Source organism: Numida meleagris, chromosome 25 (assembly GCF_002078875.1).
Source record: "Numida meleagris isolate 19003 breed g44 Domestic line chromosome 25, NumMel1.0, whole genome shotgun sequence".
In the NCBI taxonomy this organism is placed as follows: domain Eukaryota; kingdom Metazoa; phylum Chordata; class Aves; order Galliformes; family Numididae; genus Numida; species Numida meleagris.
In genome coordinates, this window is record NC_034433.1 from 2,611,931 (window position 1) to 2,622,784 (window position 10,854).

General features: G+C 58.1%; 1 protein-coding gene across 3 annotated transcripts; it reads left to right on the top strand.

The window, feature by feature from the left end:
• IKBKE (inhibitor of nuclear factor kappa B kinase subunit epsilon) lies at positions 351-10,263 on the top strand. 3 transcript variants are annotated; one of them, XM_021376856.1, is made up of 21 exons: positions 352-567; positions 695-784; positions 1,409-1,549; positions 1,695-1,824; positions 2,145-2,326; positions 2,650-2,810; positions 3,263-3,373; positions 3,459-3,638; positions 3,807-4,009; positions 4,392-4,456; positions 4,535-4,626; positions 5,091-5,192; positions 5,788-5,863; positions 6,000-6,112; positions 6,365-6,441; positions 6,652-6,691; positions 6,878-6,979; positions 8,641-8,737; positions 9,177-9,256; positions 9,477-9,548; positions 10,097-10,263. In XM_021376856.1, the coding sequence occupies exons 1-21, from the start codon at positions 376-378 to the stop codon at positions 10,128-10,130; spliced, it is 2,340 nt and encodes a 779-aa protein (XP_021232531.1). In that variant the 5' UTR covers positions 352-375; the 3' UTR covers positions 10,131-10,263. The 3 variants fall into 3 exon arrangements, with proteins under 3 accessions (XP_021232532.1, XP_021232531.1, XP_021232533.1); XM_021376858.1 differs by lacking the exons at positions 352-567; positions 695-784 and having other exon boundaries at positions 1,424-1,549; positions 1,700-1,824; XM_021376857.1 differs by lacking the exons at positions 9,177-9,256; positions 9,477-9,548; positions 10,097-10,263 and having other exon boundaries at positions 351-567; positions 8,543-8,662.

Sequence of the window (10,854 nt, forward strand, 5' to 3'; positions counted from 1 at the left end):
ATCCCATGGTCCCAGGGTGACCCATCTCCTCCAATGGCTGCAGGCATCCCCATCCCAGCCCCATCCCAGCTCTGCAGCACCCACAAGGCAGCACGGCGCTGCAGCCCAACATCTGCACATCCCAATGCGCGATGCTGTGCCCCACGGTGAGGACACGAAGAGCAGCGGTGACCGCACGGAGGGGACCACGCACGGCACTGCTGTGCAAACCCTCAGCCCTTGCCCCCGGCTCCCTGCCCCACGCAGCATTGCATGCTGGCCATGCCCAGCACCGTTGGCCCCATCTCTGTCCCAGCTGCCTGCGGACGGCTGCGGCTCCGGGAATTTTTTTTCTCGAGCAGGAAGCTGAAGCATTTCCTCCTCCAGCCGCAGCCGATGCTTGCAGAGCGAGTTTTGCAATCCCGAAGGTTTCTGTTCTGCAGCGGGGAGGTGCCTCTCTCCACCTTGCAGCTCTCTCCGCCCGTGGTTCGCTGCATCCGCCGGTGTTGCGCTGCCGGCCCCGACAGGTCCCAGCGAGCAGCGGGGTTTGGCGGAGCAAAGAGCAGCGTCGCTGCCTCCCATGCGCAGGTAGGAGGGCAGGAGCCGCTGCAGCTGTGCTGTGCCTGCGGCTCTCCCATGCATTGCTGGCGGCAGAGGGGGGAGCGGCGGAGGGGGCTGCGAGCGGCGGTGGGTGACGGCGGTGCTCCCGGTGCAGGAGATGCAGAGCACCCCCAACTACCTCTGGAGCACAGACGACCTGCTGGGCCAGGGAGCCACGGCCTGCGTCTACAAAGCCCGCAGCAAGGTAAGGGGGTGGCAGGGGGGGGGACACGGCCACCCCAGGGTCGCCAAACCCCCGTACCCTCCTGCTCCGGCAGTCCAGGGCTGCTCTGGATTTATTTTTCCCTCCGTGGCTCTGTGGGATGAGAGCTGGTTTTGGGGTGAGCTGAGCTCTGTGCTGCGCACTGTGCGGGGCTGCTCCCCCAGCATCCGGATGGGGGGGGGGGAGGTGGGGAATGCCCAAAGTTCTGAAAACCCCCCAGCCACGGCCATTTGCATACTCATGCAAACATTGCCGGCACTGGGATAGACTCACAGCCCTGTTGTTCTCTGATCTTTGTTCACCAAGCGCGGGGCAGAGGGTGAGCTGAGAGCAGCAGAGCGCGGGCGGCAGCTGCGTGCCCCCACCCCTCTGCAAACCTCTGACAGCGCTGCAGAAACGTGCGCGCACGGAGCACGTGGGCTGCAGCGACAGGAAGCCAACGGAGCGAGCAGCAGTGTTTGCTTTTGCAATGCAGGAAGCCAAGGCTGTCAGAAAGCAAGCTGTGCTCGGGCATCGCTGGCGCCCAGAGCAGCAGTGAGGCTTAAGGGCGCTGGTAGGGACAGGGTGACCCGCCGTGCCCTTTTCCTCTTTCTCCTCCTTCCCCAGAAATCAGGGGAGCTGGTTGCTGTCAAGGTCTTCAACAAAGCCAGCTACCTGCGCCCGCAGGAGGTGCAGATGCGGGAGTTCGAGATGCTGCGGAAGCTGAACCATAAGAACATCGTCAAGTTATTCGCAGTGGAGGAGACGGTAAGCGGGACCGGGGCCTCCTTCCTGCACTGCAGTGTCCGTGCAGAATCCCACAGCCCCGCCGATGATGGCTGCCTGGTCCTGCTGGGGGGGATGGGAAGGTGGGGGCCCTACAGCCACCCTGCCCTCACCCCGCTTCCCGCAGGGCAGCAGCAAGCAGAAGGTGCTGGTGATGGAGTACTGCTCCAGTGGCAGCCTGCTCAGCGTCCTCGAGGACCCCGCCAACGCCTTCGGCTTGGCCGAGCCCGAGTTCCTCGTGGTGCTGCAGTGCGTGGGTGAGCGGCATCCCCGTCCCAGAGCCATTGGGAGTGTGTGGTGGGGCCAACATGTGAGCTTGGAAACGGCACTGCTGGGTGGCTGGGGAGCGTGGCTGTGGGGAAAGCCTGAAGGATTTCCCTTTCCAACAGCTTTGGGAATGGGCTGTGCCCCACACCTGAGGATTTAGGGCTGTGCAACCCTATGCGCTCTCTGCTCCTCCTCATTACCCAAAGTCACGTCGGTCCCCATTAATGTGCAGCCACCCCTGGGGCTTGTCCCCACCGCTGTCCTGCTTGTATGTGTACAAACACCACCACTGTTCCTGACCCATTCGCAGTGGCAGGGATGAACCACCTCCGCGAGAACGGCGTCGTGCACCGGGACATCAAACCCGGCAACATCATGCGCCTGGTGGGGGAGGACGGGCAGAGCGTCTACAAACTGACGGACTTCGGTGCCGCCCGGGAGCTGGAGGACGACGAAAAATTTGTGTCTGTCTATGGGACGGAGGAGTACCTCGTGAGTACTGCCCCGGGGTGTGCAGGGGACAGTGTCCATCCCTCCCTCCATCCAATGGTGGGTGCTGCGTTGAGAGAAGCAGTGATGTGCAGAGCCCCTTTCAAAGGGGCCCTCTTATTTTGCAGTGAGCTCTCAGCTCGCAGCGTCACAGGCGCTATTTGGTGTCGAGGGCACGGCACTTAGAGAATCCTTCAGGCTGGAAAGACCCCTAAGATCATCCAGCCCAACCATCCAACCCACGGCCACCATAAGGGGCCACGTAGCCGCTTTGAATTCCACCCCGCGGGGCTCGGCGGGCAGTGATGCTCTGCTCCGTCCCGCAGCATCCCGACATGTACGAGCGCGCTGTCCTGCGCAAGCCGCAGCAGAAGGCGTACGGTGTCACCGTCGACCTCTGGAGCATCGGCGTCACCTTCTACCACGCTGCCACCGGCAGCCTGCCCTTCGTGCCCTTCGGGGGACCCCGCAGGAACAAGGAGACCATGTGGGTACCTGGTGCGGGACAGCAGCGCTGTGTCCTTTATAGCTGCATCCCTTAGAGCCTAGGGGTAAGTTCATGATCCCGGGTAGCTTGGGTACCCAGGTACCCGGGTACCCGGGTACACCTTGGGTAGGTGGGTTAATAACCCCAGATAGCCCTGAAATAGGGTAATAATCCCGTCCAGCCCTGAAAGGCTTGCAGTGCAGCTCCTGGCTGCCTGCAGTGTGAGGACCACGCGTGCACACGATGGTAAAGGGCGTGTGTTCCATTTACCATATTCGTCCTCTGCACGCATCCCCACGGCTCTGCGGCGAAGCGCCTCAAAGGGAAGGCAGCCTTAAGAGGGGCATGGAATTTTTGCACTCTTTCTTGGGCTGTTCTCTCCCTCCGCTCTGCGCTCTTGCTGTAAGCTGTGCCTTTTCCTGACCCCCCCTCCCCGCCCCACTGCACCCCAGGTACAAGATCACCACTGAGAAGCCCCCCGGGGCCATTGCGGGCGTGCAGCGGCAGGAGAACGGCGGCATCGAGTGGAGCTACGAGCTGCCCCTCACTTGCCAGCTCTCGACGTGAGTGTCCCCGCGGGGTCCCCTGCACACGGCTGCAGCGATACAAACGCTCTTCTCACTTCCTCCCCTCCTCTTGCTGCCGCAGGGGGCTGAAGGACCAGCTGGTTCCCATTCTGGCCAACATCCTGGAGGCGGACCAGGAGAAGTGCTGGGGTTTCGATCAGTTCTTTGCAGAAACCAATGACATTTTGCACAGGATCGTGGTCGACGTCTTCTCCCTGCAGCAGGCGTCCTCGCACCGCGTCTACATCCACTCCTACAACACGTGAGGGTGCCCAGCGAGGCTGGGTGGGTTGGGGGGCTCAGCTCCTCCGTGGCCTCGGTGCTGTTTTGCTACAAGAAGACATTAGCAGTTCAAGCAGCGGAAATCTGAGTGCTCACCTCGTGGTTCATTCCCCATCCTTTCGTTTTTCTTTTTTTTTTTGCATTTCAGTACCAGCAAGTTTTTAGATGCTGTCTTCAAACAAACACACGTAGCCCCTCACCACCAAGAATATTTTTTTGAAGGCCACCCCTATGAGTTGGACCCCAACCTCCAAGCCCACAACTTCTGCAGAACAGCCCGGCACAACCCTCTGACCCTGCTGAGCTGCGCTGAGCAGCCAGAGGACGTGGTGGGCGTGAGATACAGAGACCGTGAGTATTCTGAAGTGCGTCGCAGTGCTCCCCATCCGGGGTGTGGGGTGGGCACCATGAGAGGTTTGCTTCGATGACCACCACCCTGTTGGGCTCAGGGGTAGGGGCAGCAGGGTTAGGAGGCTGCAGGTTCAGTCTCCTCCCACGGTTGTAGCGTGGGTGCAATGCTCTGCTTTGCAGGCGGCTCACACCTTCACCCACCTCTCCAAAATCATAGATTCATGGGGCAGCTTGGATTGGAAGGGACCTCAAAGGTCATCCAGTTCCAGCCTTGGAGAGCTGCTCTGAGCCTCGAGCACCGCAGTGCTCCGGTGCCTGAGCAGCTCTGGGTCTTGTTGGGATGTCCCTCCTGAAGCGCTCTGACCGCTCTCCCCCTTTCCAGCGGCTCTCGACTTCCCCAAGTTTGTCCCCAAGGTGGATGTGGCAGCCGACTGCAGCACTGCCAAGGTAGGCAGAGGAGGGGGGGACGTGGGGAGCCCCAGCAGAGGGGACACAGCCACCGTCCCCGTCCCTTTGCTTCTGCAGAGCGCGGTGGGCGCCGTGCACCAGGCACTGCGGATCGCACAGGAGCTGCGGCGGTGCCAGGAGCTGTCGGTGCGGGGGCTGCACTGGGTGATGTGAGTGTTGGGCAGCCCCCCCCCTGCTTCAATGGGAAGTGTTGTGTTGGGTTTTGGGGAGGGTTCTGAATTCCTGCAGCAGGCAGCGCTGGAGCCCTGTGCGTGGGACACATGTGTCAGGCGGGGAGGGGACTGCTCCCAGATGGGGACTCGGAGCTTGAGGATACTCCTACCCAAATTTGCTACTTTTGAGTCGATCTTTTCAGTCTGGGAGGTGCTAGGAACACATCATCATCATCATCTTCCTCATTAGGATTATCTCTGTGCATTTCCCCCACTGCATCCATTCTCTTTGGGCAGGAGCTCTTTGTGCTGTGTCCTTGCTCCCTGCAGAGCAGCACCTTCACACCCAGCACTGCTCCCTTCGTACCGTGCCCAACCCCCGCTTTTCCCTGAGCCCAAGGAGCCCTAAAGCTGATGGCATACAGGGTGGACAATGCACTAATCACTTTTTCTCCTGGCAGCGGCAACCTGAGGTCCGAGTGCTTGAGGGTTTTGGAGCAGAGGAGGGGGATGAACGTGGTGCTCTCCGGGCTGCAGCTGTTGGAGGGGAAGACCCGTGGGCTGTAAGTGCGGGGAGTTCTATGGGGCTCTTGGAGCCCACAGTTCCAGAGCTGCCCTGGGGTGCTCCCAGCCCTCCTGACCCACCTGCAATGGGATGCCCTTTATGTCCTTTACACTTCGATGTCTTTTATACCCTTTATGTCACTTTGTGTCCTCGATACCTTTTATGTCCTTTGTGCCCATTGGAGGGGCTCTGCTAATGGAGCAGCATCTCGAGGAGCCCGGGGGAATTCCTTGTCCTGTTTGGGTGCACCCATCCTAGTGCTCTGCCCCGGGCAAAGCCAACCCTATAACATCTAAAATAACCCACGCTTACTCTGCTTTTTGTTCTGTTGTTGCAGTGCAAAGTGCCTTGCTGCTGGCTTGCCTTCCTTTCCTCTTTTCAGTTCAGCAAGCTTCTTAATTTCTGTTTCATCTAAAAAGATGCGGACACATGGTTCTCATTGACTTCGGTTGAATTCACGTAGTTCCAAAGCACTGATGCTGCCTCTGGGTGCCCCAAGCTCCCTCGGGGACAGCTCTGTGTTCTCTCTGCCCAGCTGATGGCTCGTTTTCCCCCCTGGATATTCAGGATGGTTCCCTTTTGGCTTCCTGCAGGTACGAGGCTGTCCCTGGGGGCAGTGCACTCCCAACCCTGAAAGACGTGGCCGCAGTGAAGATGCGGCTGCAGAGGGTGAGCATCCGGGGGGGGCTGGGAGCACCCATGGGTGTGGGCAGTACTGGGAGGAGCCATCCCCACCTCCCATTGACCCCCACCTCCCATTGACCCCTACCTCCCACTGACCCCCACCTCTCACTGACCTCTGCAGGTGGCGGAGGAGCTTTCCCAGTGCTCCCACAGCATCTTCGACTTCCAAGGGGTGCTGGATGGGATCGTGTCTGAACTGGTGCATCATGGGCAGCAAGCGCATGAAGACAAAAGGTTCGTAGGTACAAAGACAGTGGGTTTGTAGGTTGAAGACAATGGGTTTGTAGACACAAAGACAATAGGTTTGTCGATACAAAGACAAAAGGGTTGTAGATACAAATACAATGGTACTGCAGATGCTTTACCCAAATCCCCGTGGCTGTTTTCAGTTTGATTTTGGGTTGAGCTGGGTACCCTGGGGAGGGAGCCCCAACCCCACACCCCCTCCTGGTGGCCTCACACCTCCCTCCTGGCCCCACCTCACAGCATCCGGCAGATTGAGTGCTGTCTGGAGAAGATGCAGCTCATCTACAAGCAGTTCCGCAAGGCCAGGACGTGTCCAGGTGAGTCCCGGGGCATGCAGTGGGGCACTGACCTCCAGGAGAACAAATCATTTCCATTTGCTGGCTTTATATTTCTGTGCTGTGAGAGTAACCCCAGGGATTGTCACACTGAAGAGCCCCTGTGTGTTATGGGATCGCCCACTGATTGGGTTATGAACCCAAGATGTGCAGAGCTTGCTCTGGCATTGACCCGTGTCTTTCCTCCCCAAGGGCTAGGCCACAACGAGGAGCAGATACACAAACTGGACAAGTGAGTGGCACCACCCCACCCTTCCAGTCCCACGCTGGCATTGCTGATGGCATCCCAGTGGGATGCAGCATGCCCGTGGCTCATTCAGGCTGAGGAAGGACACACGCAGCAGGTGGCTCCATGAGGAACCGGCGGTGTTCGTTTTCATGCTCGTTTTCCTGTTTATTTTTCCTCTCCTGGTTTCAGGGTGAATTTGGGGCACTTGGCCAGGAAGGTGCTGCTCATCTTCCAGGAGGAGTGTGCGCAGCAGTACCAGGAGGCTCTGGCCCTGCATGGCAGCAGGACAAGGTATGACTCCAGCTCAAGATTTCGGGGCCATTGACCTGGCATTGGGATAGGGCCATCACTCTGACATTAAGATGTGGATTGGGCCATCGATCTGGTGTTGGGCTGTGGATGGGGCCATTGACCTGGTGTTGGAATGGAGACATTGATTTGACATTGGGCTGTGGATGGGGCCATTGACCTGATGTTGAGATGGGGATGGGGCCATCGATCTGATGTTGGGATGTGGTTGAGGCCATCGATTGGTGAGCTGGACTTGTTGACTTTTAAAGGTCCCTTCCAACTCTAAGGATTCTATGATTCTATGATCAGTCTGTTGTTGGGATGGGGCCATTGATTTGACATGGGGCTGTGGATGGGGCCATTGACCTGGTGTTGAGATGGGGATGGGGCCACTGATCTGACATTGGGCTGTGGATGGGGCCTTCAATCTGACATTAGGATGTGGATGAGGCCACTGAGCTGGTGTTGGAATGGAGACAATGGTTTGACACTGGGATGGGGATGGGGCCATTGATTTGACATGGGGCTGTGGATGGGGCCATTGACCTGGTGTTGAGATGGGGATGGGGCCATCGATCTGATGTTGGGATGTGGCTGAGGCCATCGATTGGTGAGTTGGACTAGATGACCTTTAAAGGTCCCTTCCAACTCTAAGGTTTCTATGATTCTATGATCAATCTGGTGTTGGGATGGGGATCGGGCCATTGCTCTAACACTGGGATGTGGTTGGATGGAGCCCATAGCACTGCTGCTGAGGGACTCGTAACATAGCAATGAGACCTTAGAGCAGCAGCTCGGTGTGACCATGAGCAAACCTTCCCCATGTCTGCTCTCACCCTGTGCCACGCTCTTTGAAGTTTGGGAACAGCCCCGCTCCATGTAAACCTGCAGCTTCCTTCTTGCAGCCGCACTCCTTGCAGTGGGGAGCAGGGTTATTCCATCAGGGCAATACTGCCACTGAGACCAAGAGATCCACTTGTTAGCAGTGACTTTATGTTAAGTGGTGTTTGGGGAACAAAGCGCAGAGCAGGCTGCCTTGCAGTGCTCGAGCACAACCCGCTGCCTGTCACAGCAGCAGAGAGCAGGGCAGAGGGGCGGCTGCTGTTTTCCTGGGGTATTTTTGCATGTTTTTCCATCCCTAGGCACAATGCACTGTGAGTCACGGCCCGTTATTTAAAATTAGTTTCACTCCAGCAGTAATTGCCTTGTTTTGAGTTTATCCCGGAGCATTTGTGGCGGTGTGGGTGTTTTTCTGGGGACCGGAGGCGGACCATTCACCTGAAATATTCTTCCCTTTATATTTTAAGGCCAAACCAAAGCTTTTTTTATACAACTGTGTCATTCCCGGTGCAGCTCACCCCGAGGCACCCGGCGTTGTTGTGAGCAGCCCTGGGGACAGGACTGCGCCGTGGGCAGCAGCAAAGCTCCGGAGCCGAATCCCACTTAGAGCAGCACTTTCCCTAATTAATTAGTTTGCTATTAGCGCTGTTTGGATAGCAGAGCTGCGGCCCTAATTACAACACCGTTGCCACTCATTTGCTTTCCCTTGGGATTTTAACTCAGATCCGGCATGGTCTGCAGACAGCAGAACTAAAACCGCAGAAATATCAAACGGCGTGACCGACATCGACCAGAACGTTTGCTCTTGTTGCCCTTCCTAGGAAAGTCTGTGAGATAAAGAAGCACCTGAAGAGGCTCAGCAACCGCATCAGCGCCTGCAGCGTGGAGGCCAGCGAGTGCCAGGATTGCCTGCAGCTGGTGGGCACTGCTGAGGGCTGTGCTGGGTGCAGGGCTTGCAGGGCGCTGGCGTTATGCTTGGAGTTTCAGGCCTTATGCTCGGAGGTTTGGGAGTTTGCTTTGCCCCGCTGAGCAGAGCAATGCTTGGTGCCTGGCAGTGCCACTCTTGCTCCAAAGCTGGCGCTGGGGAGCGGGTTTGTGCTCAGTAAGGAAGCTGCTGTTGCGGAAAAGCTGAAGCGTCGCCTCCGGTTGTCACGGTGGATTACCTGACGTGCTGCAGCAGGGCTGGCAGGGAGATGCCCTTCGGTTGGGTTGTTCTGTTCATCCCGAGGAGTGGGTGTGCTGGGTGTGACCGCGCGTGCGTCATTCCCCAGAACGTTTTGTCACCCTGGGGTAAGCAGAGGCCGTGCACGCGAGCAGCTTGGGGGACGCTTGAGCTGTATCCCCTCCATCTCCGCAGGCTTTGGACAAGTTTCTGCAGATGGTCGTGCAGGAGAAGCGCAGCCTGACCCTCCCCTGCAGCCGGGAGATGGCTTTGCAGTGAGTGTTGGGGACAGTTTGTCCACGGGGACAGCTCTGTGCGAGGGCTCCGCAGAGCTGGTGTGGGGCTGGGGAGCCATGTGCAGCCCCATGCAATGCCCTCATGCTGCTGGGTGCCATCCCAGTTCGGGGAACGGGGATGGGAGCATCCCCTCTGCTCCTGTGGGGGACGGAGGCAGCTGAGCAGCCCCCACGTAAGGGCTGGGCTGTGTCTCTGCAGGATGCAGGAGCTGCTGGAGAAGATGAAGTCGGTGACGTGCGACCTCCAGTTCAACAACGGCATCATCGAGCGGTGAGTGGAGCACCCGGAGAACCCTGTATGCTGCATAGGGGCCGGGCACTGAGCACAGCCACAGCCACAGCTCCACGGCCATCCCAGCAGCACCGTGCCTGCATCACCCTCTGAAAGCAGAGAGTGTTTGTCTTTCTTGGAAACTTAAGCATGACCCAGTGCAAATGCTATGCAATGCCCACCACCCTCTGTGCAGCCTTTTCCCTGTGCTGCTCAGTCCTGCAAAGCTCAGAGCTGCAGAGCTCAGCATCCTGCTGCTGGCACAGCCCCTTGGGCTGCTTCTTCTGCAGCCTTGCCCCTGGGGCCTTAGTGCACACCAGCAGTCTGGGTATTCGTAGCAAAATCTCCAAGTTTCGGGCTGGATTTTGGAAGAGAACCAGCCATCAGTGGTTCACCCCAGCCTTGTTTGTGCAGCAGAGCGTGGTGCTGCAGCACATCCACAGTAAATTCAACAAGGGAAGAAGGGAAGGACTTACAGAAGTGGCCATGGGACCGAGCCCAGGGTCAGTGCTGCCCCTCTAACCCCAAACTTTGCTCTGTTCCCACAGGCTCAATGGGGCTGCTCCTGCTCCTGGGGTCTGAGCACGGTGCATTTGCAGCTGCAGAAGCAAACAGGGGATCACTGCCAGCACCACGGGTCCCACACTATGCACTGCTCTGACACTGCGTTGGTGCTGGAGCAGCTCTCTGGATCCTACCTCTGTGCTCCAGCACTTTTGCACAGTTCTCCAGCGTCGGGTGGCTGCTAGCCTTGAATATTTGATGAGAAACTGATGCAGCACTGGGCTTTTCCCTTTTTAAAAGTGCTTGAAGGACTCGATGACTTTCTGGCTTCTCCGTATCCCACGCTGGATGATGAAGAGTGTAGACAGAGAAATTTTCTTTTGCCTTTTTGCCTGTTCAGGGGTTTCTGACCCTGCCCACTGAGCCCAGGGCAGGAGGGGCTGCACCCAAAGGAGGAGAGGACAAAATTGGACCCAGCGCCGTTGCTGACCCTGTTGCCCTCCTCCTGCCCCCAGCCCCAACCCCAGCTCAGCCTCATCCCAGCCACTGCTGATGGCTGTGGGCGCAGGAAACCAGGGGAGGTTTCTCTGTTTTGGTGCAATTCTGTAAATATAACTGAGATCTGTCAAAAAGAATTCCTTAATGTCCACCTCTGCCGTTAATTCACAGGTTGAAATAGTGGAGATGGCATGGCCGGGCTGCAGCAGGGATGGGGACGGGGATGGGGGTAAGGGGACCCAGGCAGGAACTCTGAAGCTGCCCTGGGCAGAACGCTCCTCTTCTTCTCCAGGGAATGGCACAG